The sequence below is a fragment of the Haemaphysalis longicornis genome, unplaced genomic scaffold (assembly GCF_048455015.1).
Source record: "Haemaphysalis longicornis isolate Haplotype H1 unplaced genomic scaffold, Haemaphysalis longicornis Haplotype H1 scaffold_9, whole genome shotgun sequence".
Taxonomy (NCBI): domain Eukaryota; kingdom Metazoa; phylum Arthropoda; class Arachnida; order Ixodida; family Ixodidae; genus Haemaphysalis; species Haemaphysalis longicornis.
In genome coordinates, this window is record NW_027526460.1 from 57,666,653 (window position 1) to 57,692,545 (window position 25,893).

At 47.3% G+C, this 25,893-nt stretch overlaps 1 protein-coding gene across 1 annotated transcript in view; it reads left to right on the forward strand.

Annotated features, from left to right (window-relative positions):
* The window catches only part of LOC144152751 (glycine receptor subunit alpha-2-like), a 55,488-nt gene that overhangs the window by 16,384 nt on the left and 13,211 nt on the right, over positions 1-25,893 (forward strand). Inside the window, exons 2-4 of the mRNA XM_077684176.1 lie at positions 19,985-20,052; positions 22,291-22,358; positions 25,311-25,611. Of these exons, the coding sequence (XP_077540302.1) occupies positions 19,985-20,052; positions 22,291-22,358; positions 25,311-25,611 (437 nt within the window). The remainder of the gene's footprint in view (positions 1-19,984; positions 20,053-22,290; positions 22,359-25,310; positions 25,612-25,893) is intronic.

Sequence of the window (25,893 nt, forward strand, 5' to 3'; positions counted from 1 at the left end):
GACCGTAATTCCACCACGATTTCACCACCCTTTCCCTGTTTCGAACATTTTTTGCGAAGCACCAAAGGAGGGAGTGCCGATGCTTCTCGTCGGATCGTAGTGATGTAAACCATGACGCACATCCTCCCGTCTACGCTTCCATGCATACGTGTGGAGCGTGAACTCCTCTCCGGCTACGTGTAGTGACGTCGCGTGCTTCGTATAGAGGAGCACTTCTGAAAGAAGCAGAGTTGCGCGGAGAGCCTTAGCGTCACCACGTCTTTCGAGAAACTCTACTCCCGCTGACTTGCCAAAGAAGCTGCTCTCCGAAATCGAAGTCGAAAAGCTCAAACGTAAGTGCGCCAAGGCTGTCCTATTCGCAAGGGGCACGCCCTATAGGAGGCGCGCAAAGCGATCCAAGATGGCTGTCCTAAGGAGGATCGGGTGCTCCCTCCACGGACCGCCGCTTGTGGGCGCGTTGAAAGCAAAGGGGTTAGCTCTGCTTTTTAACGTAGTTAGGTGGCGGTGACGCCAGATTTTAATGGCTGTCCTTCACTAAGATATTACGCGCCACGTTAGAACTAAAGAGGAACATTTCGCCCCACAAGCGAAGGTGAAGAGATATGGCAAAAGCCGCTCACGTCGCTTGCTGCGGCGGTAGGGCTGCCAGCGCTCGATATATGACGCTACAAAGTTACATTTCTGCCTGAAAATATCGCTGGTTCACTAGCCACCACAACAATTAGTAGAGTTGGCTCATTAGCGGTTCAGACTTATCAGAGTACGCGCTCTTACTAAGCGTTTTATTACCGCCCAATTACTTGACAAATCCTGCCTGTGTAAGGCATTTTCATAGTATACAGCTCGCAAGTACGTTGTGTCGCTCCGTGCAGAACCTGCAAGTCAATGGCCTGGCCAGCGTGAACAATAATAGTTTCCTACTAGGTCTATTTTACCACCAGCGAAGGCAAAGATATAAACGTTTCCAATCAAACTACGTAAACGTGACATTTTCTTTTTGTTTAAAACAATACCGAGCGGTCGACGCCATGGCAGTCTTGGTAGCATTGCTCCCTACTAAAAGCAATATTTTGATAAGAGGCATATTAGTAGAACGTTGGATGCTGCTTACAAAAAAAAAAAAAAAAAAAAAAAACCCACCCAAACCATCCAAACAATTTTGTGGCTCCAGATTAGAGCTGATAAAACGCTTGAAGCTTTTATGCAGAATGTTAACCTGCAAACCAGCTTGAGCTGCTTTCTTACTATCACCTAATGTTTTCTGCATTGCTAGAAGCGGCTCCCTGAAACGAGAGCACCCAAGGAAGAAACACAAAGCTCTTCGCACGTAAATAATTAATTGTGATATGCTGGTTCTAAACTAGCGCACCTGGGCAAGCCTGTTGTCTGTGAAATGTGAGGTGAGGGCCAGGTGTCCCCAAATTAAAAACTCCCTCGCGGTGTCGGTCGTGCAAACAGCTTTGTTAATATGAGCCATGATCTGACAACGCGTCCGCACAACGCACGATGCGCAAATCAAAGAAACGGTCAACAACGGTAGATTTTGAAAACAGGTTATGGTTCAGCGTAACATCTCACTAGTAAAATGTGTCATGCCTGCGCTCTCACACCCTTGCTTTGATATGTAAGAACATGGGCACGAAGAAAATAATATTATAGCCGGGAATTGTTATCGTGCCTTGCACGATTAGGGCGACGGTCATATCGGCGACCTGGATCAAACTTGTCATATGCATACAAACGTCAAGTAAAGGCGACGGAAACTGAAGGCGTGCGCCCTGCAACAGCAAAGTTGTTGCTTAGACGAGTTGGTATATAATTGCAAGGATTTAAAAGCATTGCACAAAGACGAGGGACTAAAACATCAACATACACACCATGCGCACTGTGTTCGGTTCGTGTTTAGGTTCCTAGTTTTCGTGCAGTGCGTCGCAATCTCTTGCACGCGGTGTATGAAGCACGAGACCTTTTAGAACATGACATGCATCGGGTGAATGCTGTGCTTGTTATCATGTGAAACGGCGTCAAAATCCCCGTGATAATACGCTGCCGGCCAGCGAGCGGGCGTGCGGGCTCCGACGTTTCCGTCGCTCGCCGATCCTCCATGGAGTGATTTCTCCTCCTGCCACCGCGCGGCGCCACCGTCTGTGCGCCTTGCGAATAGGCCTTATGCTACCTAAACTTCTGACGCCCGCGCCGCCACACAAGAACGAGTAATGAACACCCTACGCAGAGGAAGAGCCGCCAAACGCCGCGTGAGCGGGATACTGTTTGGTGTACCTTCGATGAGTGGGAGAGCAGCAGCGGGCTGCCAGAGCGGTTGCGTGACCCTACGCTGTGGAAGACCGCCACGTCGGGAGCTTCATTAACCTTGTGTAGCGCCTGCGGCAAGGTCTTGTTCTCATCGGGCGTCTACCGGATCTATGATTAATGGTGTCTTCTTAGTGGGAAACCACAAATGCTTCGCATCACGTTTTGCTCAGCTGGAGTTGCGGCTGCGCCATTTTTAACATCACCTGGTGGCTGTTAGCCTGCAGCCTTGTATCCTTCCGAGATCTTTCCCCTAGTACTCAAACGACATCATGGTTTGCAGAGTGCAACCAGACAAGACAAGTGCATGCCTGCAGGAAGCATTTATAGACGTCAAGAAAGGTTCTAATACGCGAGTATCACTCCGTCTTAAGCTAAAAAAAAAAAAGACAACCGAAATACACGTCGCTAGGGGTCGCCGCTGTAGGGTGGCGTTTCCAATCGCACTGCTAACCACCTTTGAGTACTTAGTTTCCGATGACATTCCTGAATAAAAATTGAAATACCGCATTCAGATGTAGGTAGACGACAGCCTAAAAACGTGCAAGCAATACCTCAAAATATATTTTTTCATTATCATTCTTTCAAATTATTAAACGCAGGTTGTTAGCCGTCCACCGGAAAACAGCCTTTTCTGGAGAAACCGGGCATAAGTTTCGTTCCACCAAAATTGATACCGCGCTTTCTCTTACTCTCTCTACTGCTTAGCGTGCGATCAGGCTACGTATTGTGGACAAGAGGTGCGCATCGTCAATTTGAGCTCCCCCTCACTCGACGTCAAGGCTTGGTTCACCGGACCCAAACAAGTGCGTCATAGACGTCTGGAGATTCTTTGTTTAGCTAGGCGTCCGTCTCCAAGGCCTCTCTTAACTTACCTCCAATTTGCGCCTTGGCGGCACGTAATTTTTACCGCGCGGCGGCCACGTGTGCTTGCCCAATGCACGCGAAGGACACGTAAGACATACCTGAAGAGAGCTTCTGCAGAGTAGCCGGTACAGTCACTGCGCAGGTCCTGTCACAATGTTTAGCGGAGGGATAGTGAACCTTAAATCGTCCTGGCTGCAGCAAGGCCAACCTCGAAGGTTGTTACACGTGGCTTTCCTCCTGTGCGTTCCAAGCTAGCAGCGATGCTCTAATTCCACGCGCATTTTCTCTTCATTCGAAGCTCATACTTCAAACTGGGCACCGCTCCAGTACTGTCTGCTCGCTGCGTTATTCTAAGCAGTTAAGAGCGGAATAGCCGGAAACATTTCTTTCTCGGCATTTGGCGTGAGGCAGCTCCAGCTTCACTTCGTCTTTTCAAGATGTATGCGCGTTCCTGACATCTTCACCTAAACTAAACTGGGGGTCCGTGCGACCTGCATGCTGGCGGTAGAGGGAGGAAAGCCCTGTCACCAGTTTGGTTTTAGTATTATTTCTGGAAGAGATATAATCTGGGGTTTGGTAAATAATTTGCAACCCTTTCCCGTACTTGGCCCTCGGCCAAGTTCCTATTGTTAAGGAAAGAGTGCAAGCTTAAAGCCTACAACAACAAACTAATTGATCATGCCATCTGGGCTCGTGGGAAGCGTGCTGGGGTGTATTATAAACGGCCTTTATAAATGTCAATTCAAATCCCATTTCTCACATAAGTTTTGCGTGTAAAGAGCATGTTTCCAGTTACAAAATGGACTCAAAAGCCCGAAAAAACTTCTTTATTGGAAATAGAAGGCAGGCGTAAAGCTTGTCTGTAATTCCTAATGTCGAACGCATTTGGAACCCCTGCTGCTTGTTTTATAATTGAAAAACTGTGTTTAGTTCCTCTGTCATAGCAATCGGTAAAACACGAAAGTGAAATGTGCAGCGAAATCTGCAGGTGAGCATGATTTGCGTGTCAGCGGCTGCCTTGTGGGTGTGCTTGGCGAGCGACGTCCTGCTGGCGGGTCACTTCGGCAAAGGTGTATTGACGTCATTATAGTGACGGATATGATGGCAGTGAAATCTTAGTGTATCCCCGCATAAAACACTTTTGTGTTAAAATATACAACCCGAAAACGAACAACCCCAAGTATAACGAACTCTTTAGTACTAAAGGTTGCTTCTACGCAAGAAGACCTTGAGTGCAGGGGTGCATCCTTTACAGGCCGCTTGCTTCGTTGTACTGGCGCCATTTCCGTGGCGGATATGAGTTATGTGAAATATTCGTGCATCCCGGAATAAAACACTTTCGTGTTAAAAATCGCTGTTACTTCAGTGAAACACCACAAAAACGTGCTTGAAAGTTGGGTTTTTCTTCCGCATGCTTGAGCACTACAATCAAAACGTGGCTTCAGATATATTAGAAAATGTCTGGACGTTTCCACGTCCGCCTACAACACACTGACTGCTACACTGATGCTATCCATTGTTACAAGTCTAGTGGGCCTTCAGTCGGGGCACAAAAAAATTTTTGTCCAGAACGTAAAGATCGTGTGAGGTTACTACCTCATTCGTGCGGTCTGGCGTGTATTTTAAATATTTAGTATTCAAAAAATGGCAGCATATCCACTCCGTGAATGATGGCGAGGGTGCGGAGTACGGGGACTCGAACTGACATGTAAGTTGCGCCCCGAGTGACATTCGATTTGGGCCCCGACCGTCATTCGATTTGAGCCCTGAGTTGCACCTTGATTTTTCCCTAAATCGCTTGATGGTGGTGTGCGCACAGATGGACGGGGACGGACATTGGGAGGTCCTGTTGTACTCCGCACCGTTACAAGCGAGAGAGTAAGCCGTTTGACTCTCAGGTACTAACTCACGCTCGTAGCCCAGTGGGTAAGACGACTGTCACTAACCCTGTCTGATCTATCAGACACAGGCTGGAATCCTGCCGGTGCCTGTCGGATTTTTTGCGATTGTAAATGCTATGCGCACGGATGCGGACGGAGATTGTGAGGTCCTAAGGTGATCCGTCCCTAATATGTTAAAGGTGGTTGTAGCGGAAGAACGACGCAGGGAAGACCTCGGCTATGGCTGCCCTTAGCGGGGACGATCACTTTAATGACAAGGGAAAACTACATGATGACGATGATGACTGGCGCATAGCCAGCGGGAGATTTAACATCCTCCCGCGCGCGCAACATTCGTGTCCGGCGCTGTACAAGCGCTGTACCGCACACCACCTTGCACCGCGACCGCGTATCGGCCAATTCCAGCATGGTCCTCAAGTACGTGTCTTTACGCATGATGCACAGAAAGTCTCACAGTTAATCCGGAAGCTTGAGCGTCAGGCGGGCTTTTATCACTATCCACTGATGTCTCGCTTTGACGCGTATCAAACCCCTGCGCCGCGGCGCAGCTTGAACATGCGCGTACAGTTCTTTGGAGTGTTCTTGGAGCTTCGCAACACTGAAACTTCTGTACTACGGCGCCGCGCGTACTTGGCTGGGGATCTAACATTTTCCATGGCCCGCGAGGTAGTTCCTAGAGGATAAAGAATAGGTCCACAACCGTAACGTTTTGTTTTGTTTCAGGAGGTCAATCCTTGTAAAGCTGTCGGCAAACGCTGTCTCTTTTCGTCTCCAGCGGTGCTTGCACCGTCTTGCCGATTTCAGGGCAGCCAGGCGCCGACACCGTGACGCGCACGTCAACCGAACTCTCCGCTCTGCTTCCCGAAAGACTTCATGCGCTTCAGTCTGGCTGCAATTTCCCTGAAGATGACGGCGGGCAACCTGGAATGACTTGGCATCGAACGGTGTTCTTAGACCAGTTTTGTCCTCTCCTTCAGTTTTATCTTCTGTAACTGCCGTTCCTGGCGAGCGCATTTTCTTGATAGGTGTCAGGGCACAATACGGCTGTGCTGCTTCTTGAGCACATGTCGCTGTTTCTTGGCAATGAGCAGAAGTGAACAGCAAGGTTTCTTCTGCTTTTCCAATTTCAGTTCGACAGAGTGACTGGGATTTGTTCATGATTGCAACCTCTTCAACTACTTCGTCGGTTTGAGCTTGTCAGGTCTTAAGAGGTTCCGGTAAGGACTCGCCCTTTCATGGCGTCTTGAACAAAGATGCACTCGAAACCACGTTGCGTAGGCTGCATGTTTTCTTTCACGTCCTTCATTACACGTGTTGCGTCGTCTACTTGGACAGGAATCGCTGAGTCTTCCTTCTCTGTGGCAGACGTAGCCTCGTGCTCTTCACGCTTGTCTTTCGCTGGGACGCGCGAGGCTACCTCGCAGCTGGCTTCCACGTTTTCAATATCTGGAACGTTCGGGTGGCCGTGGTCCGTTGCCTCGAAACTGCACCGAAACCCGTTGCACCCACGTGGCTCACCGTTGAAAGTCGAAACCTGCAGATTCGGTAGGACTACTGCCGAGGTTGGTAGACGTGAGCCGCAGTGAGGGGGGTCGTCTGTATGGGTTGCTGGGTGAGCACCATTGTACACGATGGTCAAGGGTAATTTGGCTTGCCTGCAGTGCCGTTGATAGTGACTCTCCTGCCGGGAGCCTTTCGAGAGTGTAAGGCCGAGCGCAGGCCGTTGATGGCACGATGTATGGTTCCTCGGTAAGCCGATGCGTCAATGTAATCTCGCTCAACTTCATCATGGTCCAGAAGCTCGATTATTTTCTTTCTGTCTCGTACAGTACCGCGTCATTGCTCTCGAGCAGATCAATGACCGCTTGAATTTCAGGCGGATGCGGCGAGGCGGCTTCCAGAAGATCCGTCGCTGCCTTGAGCAGTCGGGTACCAGCGCCGCGGAGGATACACTGCTGCCGGCGCAGCTTATCAATGGTGCGCATTCGGTCGGTCGTCACTAGGTGGTCAGGGCAGCCATGCTGACCTCCGGCTGAGGGCGGGGCTGAGCAGCGTAAACAGAAGTCAAAGGGGTTCTGCGAACCTTACGCCGGAGGGGACGTCGGTGGTCTCCTTCTCCGCGTGCGGTCGTCTTCCCGGGTTTCGGCACCGAAATGTAGCGGAAGAACGGCGCAAGGAACACCTCGGCCATGGCTGTCCTTAGCGGGGACGATCACTTTAATGACACGGGAAAACTACATAATGACGATGATGACTGGCGCATAGCCAGCGGGATATTTAACGGTGGTAATAACACTTACCTTAAACAAAAATAAAATTTAAAATTTTGAAGAAGACCCATTTGAAAATGTTTCGTCATTCACCACAGAAAAAATTAACTCCTGCTCTTCCCCCTAACCTGATTTTAACAAAATTGTAAAACCCGAAAAAAGAGCTTAAAAGTATAGAACAAGATGCCGAGCTGCAGTCGGGCCTTCAGGGGTGGGGGGGGGGGGGTAATCAAGGGAAGTCCCTCACCCACTGGGCGAGAAATTAACAGTGTAGAAAACAACGATAAGAATTACAGAGAAGCACTTATCGCAAAGTTTAGATTCGGGATCGTGGACGCCAGCAGTCTGTTTCAACGTGCCAAACCAGTCTCTCATCCAACCAGGGAACCATGTACTGCGAAAGCGAAGTGTTTTGTCTTGTTTTATAAGTTTCAAACTAGCGATGGAGCTAACCAAGCACTTGTGGAAACATTTCAAAAGAAAGAAGTGGAGTAAACTTCATTACACTCTTAGAGGTAGTGTACTAATAGCTCACGGGAATGATGTTCCCTCCTAATTGTCTAGTTTACTGCAAGTTGGCCAGCATGTCAAAGAGGAAATATGGCTTCACCCAAATTATGGACGCTGCCAAATTATGGACACTGAATTTGGCAGTATTTCTTGATTAGGATAAGTCATAGATGTCAGGGAATAGGAAATATTTCAAGCACTTGAGGTTTTCTGATGACAACGCATGTTCTGTCAGTGCGCAGATAGCATGCTGCATTCGCTATGCATAACTTTCATCGAGGAATCTTAGCCGTTGTCAGCCGTGCAGCCGAAATATTGAAATACTGGAAGCCGATGAATGTTATTACTTAGGACAAGTTCTTGGTACCTAGTAATATGTATTGGTTGTTTCAGGATTAATCAGGCGTGCTTTCAGTAGGGTTTGCGGCATTCGGGAACAGTTTGAAGCGATGAAGGACCCCCGTCACTGAATATGTGTTCATTCAATGGGTACTTCTGGTGCTACTTTGTGGGAAAACCTTAAAGGGGCCATGAAGACATAATACAAGTGTGTTTTATTCGAAAGATTTCGTATTCTATAATGCCCCCAGTGCTTGTCCGGAAGCAAACTATGCTTTATTCCCTGCGAAATTAATCAATTCAAGCCAAAATTTTGATTCTCGCACCAAAACGCGTGTTTGAACGGCGTTTGCAATGACATCATAAGAACAGGTCTTTCCGCTAAACTTGGTGTGGAGGGGAGACTTATTTACTAGAGAGTTTTAGTTTAGCGTTTTAGCTGTGGCGTTAAGTTTGCGGGCCGCAATCGCAAACGGATAGCGCCTCGTTACGCGACGGTTAGCGTGGCCGCTAACGCTATGGGCGCGCTAAAGTGGTGCTTTCCGCTATACTAAAACTCTCTATTGTTAGTCAACCTAGATGGCGCCACCACAGCGCGGCAAGCCGTTCTTTGCCTCTGGTTTGTTTGTGACCGTATTATAACATGGCTTGTTTTTCTTCATTGAGAAAATAATCGTTTCGTGAAACATGGTGCCCACTCGACAAATATGGTCACGTAAAACACCGTCGCTTGCGTCAATCGGCCAGTGTCGTCTGAGACAACCCCGAAGCCCCACAGTGCTGTGCATCTAAACCAAGCACAGTGCGCGCAGTACCAACGCATCGGTGCTTCTATGTATACGTGTGCTTTGGTAACTTCTACTGTTTGTCCTACCGTTCTTGGTGCTATTAAAAGAATGTGCCCTGAATTTAAGCGCAAACAGCTCGTTCGGCAAGCTTATAAGCTCTGCCTAATTTTCCTTTGCTTTCGCTGGCCTCCGCCATTCGCAGAGCTGGCTGGTATGGTATCGTACCATACCGTACCAACTGGTATCGTAGGTTCTGTTGTGGGAAATGAGCTAGTGGGTCGCATGGCCGTTCCCTTTTTTTCCCCATTATATAGCTTATTTGAGCGAAGCTTACGTTAAAAGTGGTGTCAGCTTGATTCTAATGAGGCAATCTTTTGAATGAACCAAACTTGCATTTTGTCTGCATGGCCCCTTTAAGGTCCGACTAAACCTCTGGGAAGAAAAAAGTTTGTCCTCCAAAATAGGCATTGAAAGAAGGATGATGCGTTTAGCCCTTAGGAACTGGTATCTGGCGTCTCGGATTGGGTTACGAGTTTGTCAAGACGTCTTAAATCAAATTTAAAATATATGAGAAGATATAATGCAGATTTATTTTCGGTGGGCAAGTACGCCTCACAGGTTAATTTGCGTAAGGCGGGTTTAAATAAATCTTTCATGTTGTTCTGACGTGTTCGCGTAAGGCATGCATAAATTCCTGATCGTAAAGCGTTGTCGAATGCACGTCTGCAAGCATGCTTTACTCTGTGGGTATGCAGCACTGGCCTAGCCTTCATAGTGACCTTCAGGCATGGAGGAAAAAAAAGCTTTCTTTCCTCCACGCCATCTTCTGAGTATGGGAGTACGCGCACGTGCTTCAGGGTACGGCTTCAGAGTGTATTCTTGCGTGTGGACTTCAGATTATAGTCTTCAGAGTACTAACTTCGGGGTATTAAGTTCCAAGCATTTGATTATTAGCTTTATTTTATTTATTAACAAATAGTGCGGTTTTGCAAATGCCAAGCAGAATAGACACAAAAAGTTGTTTTGGCAAACTCACCTGAGCGTGATAAATTATAGACAACACGTGCACGCAAAATAGAAGAAAAAAATGGCAAATTTTACAGAGGTGTAAGGCGGACCTTCAGCATGGCTTGACACGACCTTCAAAACAGTACAAAGTCGATCTAGCATCATAATACAGATTAATAATATAAAATAAACAGTAGGGGCATAACAATCAATCAATCGATCAATCGATCAATCGATCAATCGATCAATCAATCAATCAATCAATCAATCAATCAATCAATCAATCAATCAATCAAACAAACAAATAAATTACAGAATCAGAGTACGAGCTCCCGAGTACGAGCTCCCGAGTACGGGCTGTAGAGTACGGGCTGTAGAGTACGGGCTGTAGAGTACGGGCTGTAGAGTACGGGCTTTAGCCGGCTACACGGGATTTAGAGTGCGTAGGTCGGTTTTTCTACACTAGAATGGGAGTTAGACTGGAGCTTTTATTGCGAAATATTGGCGGTGGGCGCTTTGGGCAAGAGCCTTCCTGCAACGAAGAGACGGGATAAGAAGTCGGGAGAGAAAGATAACCCGGCAGAGGGACGAGAGAAGCAACTCGACGGGCAAAGAATGAACCACCAGTGCAAGTGGTCGGCGAAGTGGATCACTTAGGATGCCTCGTGTTTCTGAACACTTCGCGGAATAAATATTTATTTATTTCCATTCTTTCTAACGGGGCGTGCACCGTAATCGGAAATCGGCTTCAAAAATTAAAAATGAAACAGTGGTTTCAAGGACCCATTAGAAAGAAAAAAAAAACATGAAGGCGTCGCCAACGTATGCTTCGCGTAAAAAACAGCTTTCTCGCTGCACTCGTTGCTCCTGAGATGAAATCTATGTAGGACAACGAGACTATATAGGACTCTTTTGCTGCTTTATTGCGGAGGTTATAAAACAACAAAGAATTTGGCTGGATAGAAATGAATGTCTCCTCCCAGCTTCGTTGCCCTTGAAACGGATTAGACTACTTCTAGGGTAATGAATAACCTTCGAGTCAACTTTCTTTTATTTTACCGCCTCCCGGCTTGTGGCAACCATAGCATCCGGGTTTTTGCATAGTGTCGCGATGCCAATTGCGTTAATCACTTTAAATGCTGGTTATTTAGCGCGACGAAGGCAAAAAAAAAGGAAACCCACGTTGCCTGTCGAATGGGTGAGACACGTTGCGTTGAGTCCCCTTCAGCGTGGATTCATAATGGAGTACAAGCCGCATCTTTAAAACAAAAAAAAAAGTTTTGTCAGCACCCGTCTTCGGGTTCGTTGTGCTCAGCAAGGAACTGGTAACAGATGCTTGCTAAGACGGTTTTATTCTCAATCATACCAGCTATGTAAAATTGACCGGCGCACTTTTAAGTGCGAATGCACTTCTTAAGCGAGCCTGAAGCGTCCGCCGCCGTCCGCATAGCAACAGCTGCGGGTGCGCGCGCTCCTCGTCTTCCTTGGCAACGGGGGGAGATGGGCGCGCGCTGCCTGGCCGCTGACATGGCACATACCCACGTGGGCGATTGGCCAGGAATCGGGCGTGAGAAGGGCTAATGCACCCGCTTAAAGGAGTACTGACACGAAATTTCACAGCTGAGATCCGCTCTAGCAATCAAGTACAACGACAACACAAATAGGTGTCTGTGAATAAATGCATCTTTCTTTCTTTGTAGTTGTGTGTGTGTGTGTGTGTGATCTCTCTTTCGCGAACATTACCGAACCGCGCAAATTCAACTCGCGCATTCGCACTTTCACATTCTTCCCCTCGGGGAAATGCGGGGAATTTTTTTAGCTAGATTCAGCACGTTACGAACTATACATATTTGTTTTCATGGGAAGTTTTGAATCGCAATGTATTAAATTGCAGCATTTTTGATCTTATTTGTAACGGCGGAGCCACCAAATGTGGTGATTTAAGTTCTTCGGTAGTTTACGCGCCGAACAAAATAATGCGGAGGGTCCCTCTGTCGGGTGAGTGTTCCAGCTCCACGCGCAGAGAGGTTGAGGAAAGCGGTATCGTTACTGCGGATGCGGGAAACTGTTTTTAGGTTTACATTCATGTATATCTCTAAATTCACCCAGAGGCCGCGCTAGACGCCAAAGGAGATCAGCTAGGATTAGCGAGTTTTAGCTGACCGTTTTTCACGGTCCGCTCTGATAGTGAGCGGGAGCGCCATTGCGCATGCGTGGCGCGCTTGGCCGCGAACGGCATTGGCTACGGTATGACCATAGCTCCGGTTTCGCTGAGTGGATTAGCGGTACCGGAGCGGACCGTAAAAAATGGTCAGCTAAAAATCTCTATTGGTCAATGTGAAGAAGGAAGGAATATTTAATTGTTGTCCTTGTACCATGTAGTATTACAATAGTGTTCTGGCTTTTGTGGGCAGCTAGAGAAAGGGCCAACTCATGCTCTGGAATTTCCGCTCCAAAACAACATCCGGCCTCCTCAGTGCAGGGCCAGTCGATTGCTCCAGAGTAAAGCGGAAAACCGCGCAGGGGGGATGCCGCTGCAAAGATAGACCGCGGGGTGAAGACCCCTTGGTGATGTTGACAGATGTTGCTTTCCGTTGGCTCCTGGCGTTCGGCTTCAGAGAAAGACGCCTTGCACTATGGACCGCGAGCACGGCCAACGTCCCTCCCTCCTGCGGCGTCTCCTTTGCGTAACGCATCTCTTCTTCCGACCGCGACTGTCGCGTACCGCGGCGGGACAGCGCTAAATGCGGCCTGCCCGGAAATACCGCTGGCGTCGCCGAAAGAGCACTGCCCGGGTCAGTGGGTAAATAGCGGCTGAAGATTCGTACGCACGGGCTGACGCGCCGGTTCTTCGAAGCGCCCTGGAGCCCAGAACAGAAGTGGGACGGAACGGTTCGTTGTTCGGCGAGATAATGCGATAGCAGAGCTAGCAGAAGACGTTGGATTGTGCTGTGCAGCAGCGCCGTGTGCACGGTGGTGTAGCTTTAGAGAGCCACTCATTTGGGGACGCCACGCGTTTGGTGCTCGCTATAACAATACTGCAGCAGTGAGACACATTAGTGCTCTTTTATAGGATCGTATTGCACGAAAACTGATTTCGCAACGTACTAAGTTTCTGATTTTCCGAAGTCCCACTGAAGTAGGGCGCCAGAAGTGCCTGCATTGGCTGAAGACCAGGGTGGCAGTATATCGACACTTGCAGCAGGGGTGACTGCTCTAAAGTCACACTGAGTGACAGGATGCAATCATTTTGCTTCCCATAACAACATACCTGGTGCCCAGCACGTACAGAAGTACGCTAATGGTACAACTGCAGACGCCTTGAATTACGAGAATTTGCATTCCTATATATATATATATATATATATGTATGTATGTATGTATGTATGTATATATGTATGTATGTATGTATATGTATATGTATATACAGGGGGTCCCAGCTATCATGCACCAGGATTTAAAAAAAAGAGTAAGGGCCTAACTCGAAGGAAACCAGGTGCATAATGTTTGCACTACTGTGAACAAGTGGACAGTATTTTTTTCTTTAATGAAACTTAACTAATTGTAATTACCTAACTTGAGAAATACTGTCCTAATCCCTAAAGTGTCAATGAGGCACTTGCAGGTAACCACGAGGGGTATCTAACTGCGTTATTTTCAGCGATGAACTAATTGCGTACACATTTATTCTGACTGGTAAAGGAAACCCGCGAAATATGAAAAATACTACGTGACGGCGCCTCCGCGAGCACCGTAAAGCAACGCCCTCAAACAGGCTGCCTCTGAGTTAGCCAGAATGAAATAGACAAAAGAAAGAAGAAATCGCGACCGAGTTCAGGTGGGACAAGATAAGCAAGGACAAGCGCGCTTGCTTGTCCTTGATTATCTCAACAACTGTGGCGCTTAATCAGTGAGGCAGCTCAGATTGCGCGGGAAAAAACGACTGTGTCGGCAAACCGTCGGTTGCGTTATCTGACCGTGAATTACATTTTCTGCAATGTAATGCCATACGCGGCGGGCCACTGTGATTGTGAAGATGTTTGGCACGTGTTGGGTGTACTCGATCTTTCTTTGTCAGTATTTTTTGTTGTTTAGTTTTTGTTTCCTACGTCTTTTTTGTTTCTGCTTAGGCTAAGCATATATATTTGTCGTCTTGTGAATAAAGAATCAGTTGGAAGTGAGCGCTCTTCCGTGTGTAATCTTTCGTCCCTTGTGTTTCTGCTGCGCTACATTTGTTCCATTGGTGTTTTCCATCGTATTGATTACGCTTATAGCAGCGATTCTCACGCGAAGGGGAGGTGGGCGTAATTTTCCATTTTCTCCATTCAATGCACATGCAGTACACGTATGCTCAGGTACGGTCTTTATTGCAGACGAGAATGAGTGCCTTGTGGTCCGTAAAGTGCAGAGTTAGGGTCTCAACGATTTCATCAAGCAATCGTCGAGTACTGCGAGAGAGTGCAAGCGTAACGCGGACGACCGTCGACTGAGACCGTCGGAGCGCGGCATGCCGCTTTATATTCTCAGCGCCCGAAGGAGAGGAGAGCGCGGAGAGAGAGGGTACTGCACATGCGAGCGCGCGCAGCGCCGCCCACCGGCGCCTAGCAACGGAGTGAGAGTGCGCTGCGCCAACCCGCAGCTGTTTGGGAGAGAGTGTTCGCTATCGGAGAGAGGAGAGGAGGAGAGGCGCAGCTGTGCGGACAACGCCGGACAGACGCAGGAAGGACAGAGGGGCGAGCATGAGATGTGTTGCATCTAAAATGAGGTGATAGGACAGCCCCTTGGGGTGAGCCGCGGGCTGGCACAGGGAAAGGGGGGACTACAGGGTGCCCAGGCGTATCGTTGCCGTATGGGGGGAGAGAAAGTTCCGGATATAGGTGTAGGTGTTGGGGCCGAGGCCGAGTGAAGTGAGTTGACGTAAAATGGCGGTGGGGGAAATGTTATCAAATGCTTTGCGCAGATCTAAAGAGAGAATGGCCGCATTGTCACGTGTAGGGTGGTGGTGTAGAATGTTGTGGTGGACCTGTTTCCTGGGTTGAAAGATGCGGTTTCAATCCTAGCATATTTGGGGGGAAATGTTGTATTCAAGGTAGTGAGTGATTCTGGCATGTTCCAATAATTTGCCGGGACAAGGGGTCAAAGAGATTAAACGGAGGTGCAAGATGCCCAGAGGTTTATTAGGTTTGGAGATAAGTGTTATATCGCAGTGGGTACAGCTACTGCGGAGAGTATGGTTGTGCCAGTGTGTGTTGAGTACGGTAGTGAGGTGGTCAATGGTGAGGTCGTCAAGATGGCGGAAGAGTGTATTTGTGATCCCATCCGTTCAGGGAGCAGTATGGCGACGGAGTGTGAGCAACGCAGTTTTCACTTCTTCGAAAGTGATGGAGGCATCGAGTTCATTGGTTGGGCCAGTGTATTCAGGCTGCTCAGGTAGGTCTGGAGCAGGGGGGATATAGAGCTGTTTAAGTGTGCTAAGAAGTGTGTCGAGGTCCTTATTGAGGGAGTACATCAGTTGCTGTACCCGACCGTTGGTGTGGTGTTTGGAGTTTTCGGATTGAGGAGGTGATGTAGAATGGCCCAAGTGCATTTAGTAGAAAGCGTTCCGTTGGGGGAGTCACACAGCGGGTTCCAGTTGGTGCGGGCGAGGGTTTGTGCGTGTTGCTCCTTGTCCAATTGGAGACCAGCTAGTTTACTTTTGAGGGTACGATTGTGCTTCTGCTGCCTCCAGCGCTTTTCTATGCCGCAGTAAGCTTCCTATAGGTGTTGCATGCAGGAGTCAACATATGGGGATGGGGTAGCGGAGTCTACAGGGTGTTCATGTTTGGTGCGGGTGGTAAGTAGTGCCCTAAGCCATTATTCCAGGGCGTCGGGATCCGCGGAAGAGGGGCAGAGATTTTTCGGCTGTCCTGGCGGAACGCCTGCCAGTTCGTAATTGAGGGTTGTTTAGATTTAGGGGGCTGGTAAGTTAGAGGGAAGGGCGAGTTCAATAATGTAATGGTCGCTGCCTAGTGTGTGTGTGGTAGTATTTGCCAGTCTGCTCAGTGCATGTTATTAAGGGTATGGTCATTAAGGGTAACAGAGTGGATCCCTAGAGAAGGCAAGCGTTGCAGGGGGTGGCAGAAAGTTAGATGGGCAGATGAGATCAAGAAGTTTGCGGGGATAAATTGGTCACAGTTGGCACAGGACCGAGATAATTGGAGAATAATGGGAGAGGCCTTTGCCCTGCAGTGGGCGTAGATAGGCTGGTGGTGATGATGATGATGATGATGATGAGTGCATGTTATATGAAAAGGCGTACCCGGACGAATCAAAAGCACGGATGCCGCCTGCCTTCGAGGAGGTGGTGTGGACTGAATATCAAGATTTGCAACTGAAGGTTGTCCAGCGAGCCATCGTGGCACTGGCCAGGCAGGGGGACCCCGGTGACCCGGCCACGGGGAGCGGGAAGGTGCCGCTAGCCGGATTGGCTGAATCTGCGGTGATGACTCGGGCCTAGCCATGAAGACATAGCAATTGGACTTTATTCGCAGGCCTTAAGTTTTCCCAGTCCAATCCAAATGTAATTTTTTTACAACTCTGTTTGCTCTGACGTCGTTATGTGTCTCAGCTCGCCGCGGAATAAACAATTTTAATTAAGCTTGCCTCTGGCTTAATCAATAAGCGTGTAAGGCCGCTGACATACGGAAGTATAATATGGAGAGGATCGAATACGCTGTAAAGAACGAAGGTAGCCTGAAAGCAGTGAAAAGGCGTCTTGACGTGGGGAAAAATCAGATGTATGCAATTAAAGACAAGGAAGGCAATGTCATCACAAATAGGGATAAAATAGTCACAGTAGCCGAGGAGTTCTATAGCGATCTGTACAGTAGCCGGGACATCCAGGATAATGCCGAACGAGAAATTAGTGCAGAGGAGATAGACGTCCCACCAGTAACGACCGAAGAAGTAAGGAAGGCTTTGAAATAAATGAAAGGGGGCAAAGCACCTGGTGAGGATCAGATAACAGCAGACCTCCTGAAGGATGGCGGAGAAATTGTACTTGAAAAACTGACAAACCTGTATACGCAATGCCTAATGACCGCAAGTGTACCGGAATCTTGTAAGAACGCGATCATCATCCTAATCCTTGAGAAAGGTGACATGAAGGACTTGCGAAATTACAGGCCGATCAGCTTACTGTCAGTCGTCTACAAGGTATTTACCAAGGTAATCGGTAACAGATTTTCTGCAACCTTATGTTTCAGCCAACCTAAAGAACAAGCAGGGTTTCGTAAAGGCTCTTCAACAATGGACCATATTCACACGATCAATCAGGTGATAGAGAAGTACGCAGAGTATACTGAACCCCTATATATAGCCTTCATTGATTATGAGAAACATTTGACTCGGTCGGAACCTCAGCAGTCATTCAGGCATTACGTAACCAGGGGGTGGATGAGCATTATGTAAGAATACTAGAAAATATCTACAATGGGCCCACAGCTACCATCATCCTCCATAAGGAGAGCAGTAAAATACCTATAAAGAAGGGCGTCAGACAAGGAGACACAATCTCTCCAATGTTATTCACAGCATGTTTACAAGTATTCAGAACGTTGGATTGGGAACAGGTGGGAGTAAGGGTTAAAGGAGAATACCTCAGTAACCTCAGATTTGCTGATGGCATTGCCTTGCTAAGTAACTCGGGGGACGAATTGCAAAGCATACTTTCCGCACTTGACAAACAGAGTAGAATCGTGGGCCTGAAAATTAATTTGCAGAAAACTAAAGTAATGACGGGTGTGCACAGCCGTTTGAGATAGGTGGTGAGGCAATGGGAGTGGTAAGCGAATATATCTACTTAGGCCAAGTAGTGACCCCGGATCCCAACCATGAGGCAGAGATAATTCGAAGGATAAGAATGGGGTGGAGTGCATTCGGCAGGCATTCTCAAATAATGAATGGCAGCCTACCATTGTCCCTGAAGAAGAAAGTGTATGACGGCTGCATTTTACCGGTACTCACCTGCGGTGCAGAAACTTGGAGGCTCACTAAAAGGGTTCAACTTAAATTGAGAACGACTCAGCGGGCAATGGAGTGGAAGATGATAGGTGTAACATTAAGGGACAAGAAGAGAGCGGAGTGGGTCAGAGAACAAACGAGTGTTAAGGACATATTAGTAAAAAGTAAGAAGAAATGGAAGTGGGTAGGGAATGTAATGCGAACGCAAGATAACCGTTGGTCTTTAAGGGTAACAGTGGATCCCTAGAGAAGGCAAGCGTTGCAGGGCGCGGCAGAAAGTTAGATGGGCAGATGAGATCAAGAAGTTTGCGGGGATAAATTGTTCGCAGTTAGCACAGGACCGTGGTAATTGGAGATTAATGGGAGAGGCCTTTGCCCTGCAGCGGGCGTAGATAGGCTGGTGATGATGATGCCTCTGGCATGACATGACAACAGGAGGCAACGTGCACGCCGTTCAACAGGAGGCAACGTGCACGCAAGAAGCTCGTCATTTGTGCCACATTGACAGACGTCATCACGGAGCGCGCAGCCGAAAAACTGCGCAATTTTATCAGAACGCCAGCTTTCTCTTTTCATCTTTGTTATTCCACCGAAATCGTTTCAATTACTTTTTTCGGCTTTGTTTTTCTTGCTGCTTCCGGTTAAGGTGCATCCAATTGCAGCTAAGCACTTCCACGCTACCATTACGTAATCTTTTTAATGAGCTGGCTCTCCGAACACGCGAACAAAAAACGCTTTAATAAGCCCGCTTCCACGCAGGTGTGGGCACACGTGGTGCTATTTGCTTTCACTTAACAAAACTTCGCGTGACACACGGTCGCACGGGGACGATTTTTATAAGACGAAACCCTCAAGTGCCTGTGCCATGAAAGCGTTCGCCGTCGTCGTTGTGGTTGATGATTTCGTCATCGCCATCTGGTCACGAAAATGGCCGCCGCTAAAAAAATGAATAAATAAAGAACACGAATGATCCGTTGGGGTGTGATCCCGAGTCTTCGCAGAAGCAGCCCAGTGCGCTACCACAACGCTATCTGTTTTTTGTTGACCGCCACATCTCCACGTTACCAGCGGTGGAACAAAAGTACTGGTCATTGTTCTTCTTGTTCTTTTCTTCCTGGCACAAATGTGCGCGGAGGAATCGCGAGGTTTGGGGGTTGATGTGCCCGCTTCAGAAAATTCACGAAACTGTGAACTGGAAACGTAAAACTTGTAGAATAGCGCGTGCCGCATGACTCGTGAACGTGATGTCACGTGTGTCCGGAGAGAGAGAGAGAGAGAGAGAGAGAGAGAGAGAGAGAGAGAGAGAGAGAGAGAGAGAGAGAGAGAGAGAGAGAGAGAGAGAGAGAGAGAGAGAGAGAGAGAGAGAGAGAGAGAGCAACTAATGCACTTGTACCGGGCCCTAAGTTCCCCGCCTGTAGCACTTGCAGATAAGGAGGTAGCCTTTCTGATGCAATAGGAAAGAATCATTGTGACCCGACTGCATGCGGTGTAATTCTCTTTCCTATGTATATAAACCTTTGCTTCTTCAAATAAACATTTAGTTAAAGGTTAGCGCCCGTCTGTTGGCACTGGGTTCCCTCGTCCCGTTTTTTGCGCTGTTGTTTCTTCAGGATACAATACACGTTTTATTGTATTCATTAAAACTATGAAGGTATGCGTCCCCCTTCCAAGGTGCCTCAGCTCAGCGGCATCGGTACCTCGGCCAGGGTCCATGAATGCATTTAACGATTTTGCGTCTGCCAATCCGGCGTGCCTTGCTTTTAGGGCCGGGGCTGGCAAGGGCTCGCTCTCAAAGCTCGGTGAAAGGGCGAAGAGAAATGACAGTGCGCCAAGGATAACAGCACTTTAGTCGATAAATTTTGTTTTACAAGTAACGTGACAAAAATACATCATCTGCTCTTTACACGTCGCCTCTGAATAAGGAGAGTGCTTATCTTGCGTGCGCTAACATTTGCGACCAGATTCAACAATTTTTGCACTCTATTTGCAGACCACCCGTGAAGCTGAGCGACCTGATCTCAGCCGACTATGACGTCATGCGGCCGCCCACGGATGGAGGTACGGTGTTTCTTTGTTATTCATTATGCAAAAAACGCATGCGTAATTTCCCGCGAGCCATTCGTTGGCTTAACAGTTAAGCAGTCAAACTTCCCCCGCGAACTAATGTATAGTAATCATAACGGAGGTTAGCGCTTCAAGAAACAAGACACACGACAGAAAAACGAACAGGACGGGTACTACTTCAACTGATTTATTACCAAGCTACATCGTCGCATATATGTAGCACAAAAAAAAAAAAAACCCGAGCACGCGCAGCATGAACCATTCAATACACAACTCCCAAACAATCATCGCAACAAATACATAGGTAACACAAGCCTGTGCACAAAGTCATACTAGATAAAAAGTCTACGTCAGAGGAAAAGAGAGCAATGGAAGTATCACTGGCACAGTCATTACCATATTTCTTGATATAAAAAAAAAGCTTCCAGTATTTCACGCGATTTTGCATTGTGGCTTCTGCCCAAAATCTTCATTTCACTTAGCCGTGCAACACAATCCTTACAGCTCCCGCAATATGCATGCCTATATCGGCCAGACAGGGCGGTGCATTAATGATCGAGCACGGGAGCATGAACTGGCGTTAAGGGATGGGGGGACTGTGCACTTGCCTGCACATTGCGGGAACTGTAAGGATTGTGTTGCACGGCTAAGTGAAATCAAAATTTTGGGCAGAAGCCCAAACAATACCGGAAGCTTTTTCATATCAAGAAATATGGTTACGACTGTGTCAGTGATACTTCCGTTGCTCTCTTTTCCACTGAAGAATTTTTTTGTAGTATGACTTAGTGTACAGGCTGGTGTTACCTATGTATTTGTTGCGATGATAGTTTGGGAGTTGTGTATTGATTGGTTCACGCTGCGCATGCTCGTTTTTTTGTGGTATATACGAGAAGACGTAGCTTGGTAATAAATCAGTTGAAGTAGCGCCCGTCCTGTTAGTTTTTCTGTCGTGTGTCTTGTTTCTTGAAGCGCTAACCTCCGTTATGATGACCTTGAACCAACGAGCCCAGCAGCAAGTTTTATTAACGTATAGCAATTCGCTTCGAATGTAATTGCACTGCTGAACGAAGTTTGTCGTTCAGTCCTGTAATAGTGTAAATTACCGTCTTTGGCTCAACGCTAAATTTGGGCGTTTCATTCACTGGAAGTAATATTTTTCCTTTGGACCAATCAGTTTTAATGTAAAAAAATCTACTTCTGCATCTGTTTCAGCATTTAGGTTTGAGAAAAGGTTGCTTTGGACGCACCATGGAGCCCATCGGCGCTTTAATAGCACTAAACAGTATTACTTTCGCACGGATTGAGGAAGAGAAACACGCTTCCCGTGGGCATAATTTGAGTCGTGCTCCGGAGCCATCCGACTGAGAAGGGGGTACAGAAATGCAATGTTGCACAGCATGCATAGCGTCATACTGTATACTAAAGAATTCATCATACTAGCGAACATTAAGAGAGGGAAACAGCTAAAGAGAAGACGAAACACACGCTAGAATACTGCACTGCATACTGCACTGCATGCTGCACGCTGCAATAAAATGAGCGTGCAGCATGCAGTGCAGTGAAATTAAACGAAGCTGTATTTTCTTTTCATGGCTCCTTTAAACATTGCATGCTTCGCCCAACCGCAGGTTTCACGTTAGTGGAGAAGGCCGGGGATGTTTTGTTTCATACTTGTTTCGCATCGGATGTCAATGAACTTCTAAACCAATGCTTGTTGCAGCATCCAAAATATTGCTAAACAAAATTTAGTTGTGAAGAGAACACAATAATGAGGAAATTGAATTTAGTGGAAATAATTTATTTAGAATTCCCGGGGCATAGTCGGTTTGATTCAAAAGTAACCACAGGAACAGGGCGAGGATTGCAAACTAGTTGTTAGTCGGCGCCTGTGTGTTGTTGACGCCTCTTTTTAGTCTGAATCAAGTCAGCGCGGTTTCCTGGTTAGATTTATTTTGGTTACTCTGCCATGCCTTTTTGCAAGTTGCGGTGGATCATAAAAGGGATTTCTGGGGATTGCCGTATCATGTATACGATAGCACGTCTTCAGTCTTCTATACGTTTTTCTCGTCAATTAAAGCGCCTAAACAATACAACGGTGTCCTAAACTGGGCAAAAGAAGTATTGGCCGGCGTTACATGATAGAGATAGCATGTTTACAGTCGTAAGTGAAAGGTATAAGCTGTTACAGATAAAAGAAACCATGATGATCATAACGTGTAACTTTCTTCCCAGGACGCCCTGTCGCAGTCAACATATCCGTGTCCCTGCTCAACATTCGTGCCGTGGACGAAGGACGTCAGGTGAGACGTTTGCATCAACTGCAAGTAAAAGCGATAATTGTTGTTTGCTTATCAGTAAAAACTCACTAGTGGGGCATTTAAGAACACATGAAGGTGACCAGCATTGTCGGTCACGTGGTTAGTAGCCATTTATGAGATAAAGCTCACTCGCCAGCATAAAGTTGAACAAACGTCTGTATGATGTTAACTGCACATTGATTGGAGACACCTTGTGGTAACACTGAATAATAAGATTAACTTGCGCGCTATTTTTGCACTGCTGAAGTTTTATGTAGAAAAATTTGTTTGTGGGCATTATACAGCAGAAGCCGTGTTGTCTGGAGCGCTGTTCGTTGCGTGTAACCACAATACCCAGTTGTCAAGTGGCCATTATTCTGGCAAGCGGGCACCATTAAAGATGAAAATGAGGCGTTCTTACCAGAACTACCGTATAATGGGGTGCTTACTTTAGTGCTCACTGTTGCTACAATCCACTGCGGTGACAGATTGTCATGGAATCGCACGCTGTGCAATGTCGCGTAGGTCGCTACCGATGGCAGAGAACCAATGGTATCAGAAAAAAAGTAAAAAAACAAACGGAGATTGACATTCGTGTGTGCCATATGTCACGCGTATTTTTCATAGCCCGGAGGAAGCAAAATAAAACATTAAACAGACGCAAAGGAAATAGCTTTAAGAAGGATGTGGGTTTGCCTACCGCAATCCTGCGCGCAACGTGTAAAAAATGACTGCGGAATGGAGACCTTCAGAAGGCTGTACGCCACGCAGCAAAGTAAACAGTAGCGGCTGGAACGTCCTGGAATGCGCTCGCCTGGCTGCCACATTGGCATAACGTGTCCAGCATTCCACTGAACTTTCCCGGACAGCAAGCACCTACTCCTACTTGGCATTCACATTGTGATGCCCGCCTGTTTTTCTACGCATTGCTGTTGGCCTTGCTCTGAAGCATGGTGGAACCATAACGAGATGACTGAAGGGACGCGGTTGACTGTCCGCGGCAGCGCGGCTCGATTGCGAACATTGTGTGTTTTCATCTGTACTGCCATTCCTTCCTACATTGCAGAGACTCTGCGTTTCAGTTGTATGGTATATTTGGTTGTTCAATAGCTGAAGAAAATACAAAAGTAACGGTTGGCTCGCTTTATCCGGCAATTCTGACTGCTTACGTTAGAAAACAAAACAAGCGACGCGACCTTGTATTGCACCCTACGGAAAAGCTATAAAAGTGAAGAAACATATATATAAAAAAACAGGCCCAGAGTGATGCATGATCAAATGTGCGGCTACAGATAGGCCAGAAAAATTGTTACTCCTTCCAGGCACACGGGGGGCAAAAACGCAGTGAGCATCGTCTACAGCTTGCAAGTATTGTTAAGGTTAATACAACTTGATAAATGTGAGGCGCAGAAAGGAAGGAGCAGAAAGCCACCTACTTAGACTTGAAATCCGTGAGAAGGGCAGTTTGTTAAGCGCCTACTGAGTAAGAACTACAGACCAGCTTCAGTCGGCCGCTCCGAAGACGTCAAAACTATGGTCACAAGTTTTGTTTTGGCGAAACCACGAGAATATATTGCATTACGGCTTGCCGCTAAGAATAACTCGAAAGTATGCAAAATTTGAACATTTCGTTGAGCTTACAATGCTATGAGTGCCTTCAGCCTCAGCTTTAATATATTTCCCTTAGTAATGACTACTAAACTTTTTTGGACAAATTCAACGGAGCACCGGGGCTAGTGGACGCTCACGGAAATAAATCGCTAGTTACCATGAGAATTCACGCTGTTTGTAACAATGCAATCAAACGACGCCTCAAAGCGAGTTGTCCTTACGCGATTTAAACAATGAATTTGGCCTGCCTCGATCAACTCTCAAAGGGGACTTATCTGAAATTTTTGCGCGACTAGATGACTGTCAGAATCTATTCAGCAACATCCTGTTATTTTTTGTGACAATGAAAATTTAAGTTGCGGACATTACCTACTGAGAAATTTCGCGCCTAACAAATTTGTTTCATCCATGATCATTCATCATCATCGTCAGAGAAAGTTGGCTTTCCTGCAGGGCGCTTTCGCGCTACAGACGCGATGGATCAGTGTGAACACTAAAGCTTCGCTTTAAAAGCAAACACATCCACACTTTTTAGCTCCTCATGCGCTCTTGTGCTTGGTGTGCTTTCAATAACTGAAACCTCGCCTGCTAAGTGGACAACAGGGCGCAAGAATAGGTCATGCAATGGGGTTGCCATGTGATTTTTTCTTGCGCCCTGATTTTCACCTAAGGTAATGCCGATCAAGCTAAACCACCTGGCCGTGCTACTACAGCCATGAATGTAGACTAGGCGGATTATCCAGTGGAATTCTGCCCTTGGCTCATTTTCTTTGTCGTAAAGACGGTAATTTGGGGGCGCGTTCCTGGGATAACAGAGCGGTTCTAGCATTGTTAAGTGCATTTCGGTCCCAATAGTGGCTTCTTTCATTGCACGCTAGCTTTTAAGGATGCACAAAAATGGAAAAAAAATACCCCAATAAAAACATTTAATACCTAAACGACTGCTCTGGGAGCGCATGATGGAATTGGGTTAGCCACATGTCCTTCCTGTGCAAGTAACTCGTGACATTGAAAAGATGCATATTCAGAAAATTCTTGCTAGAAGCTAGTAAACGTGAATTATTTTTCACACCCTTTGACAGCAAGCCCCGAGAGCAAAATTAATGTCCTAAATCGCTAACCACAGCCACACTTAGGTCTGTTTTGAGGCAACAGTTGGGAAGCACAGTGCAAAGAGTAAAGTGCCGACTTCCACCCTTTGTTTATTTTGCCAAAAAAATGAAAGCAATGGCCCAAATTATTTGTTGTGCCTTGTATTTACTTAACCGACGGAACAACTCCAGAATTGCCGCAAGTTATGTGCCTACGTTATGTATACCACCTCTCCGGTATTTGTCGACACAGTTCGTGGAGGTGGACGTCTTCATACACGAGCTCTGGTTTGACTGGAGGCTGGCCAGGAAGGTGAAGGAAAGGATCGTGGTGGATCCTCGCTGGCACAAAGACATCTGGACGCCCGAAGTGTACTTCAAGAACTCTGCAGACGGCCGCCTGGACCACGTGATCTTCCCTTACGCCTACATCACGCTCGAGCCTTCGGGGGTCCTCTTCATGGCCGCACGGGTCTCGCTCAAGCTGGCTTGCAACCTCGACTTGACCAGGTTCCCACACGACAACCAGCTCTGCGACATGCAGCTCAGCAGCCGTGAGTTTATACGTCAACCTTTCTCACGTGCAGCGGTTAAACTGCAGTCCACGCCAATCTTGCAATCTGCCGCGAAAAGAAAACATGGGTGTGGAAATCCTGTTTGCAGTCGTGCTGGAGAGCTGTATAGGGGCGAACTGCCTTATATCTTATTGTCATCTGCTTTCCCAAAACATTCGTTGCCGGAGGGAAAAACTGCAGCCCTAAGTTTCTTCGGGATCGTAATACAAGCAACGGCTACGTACGGTGCACGCAGAGACGCACGCAGGCCTACACTTAAAG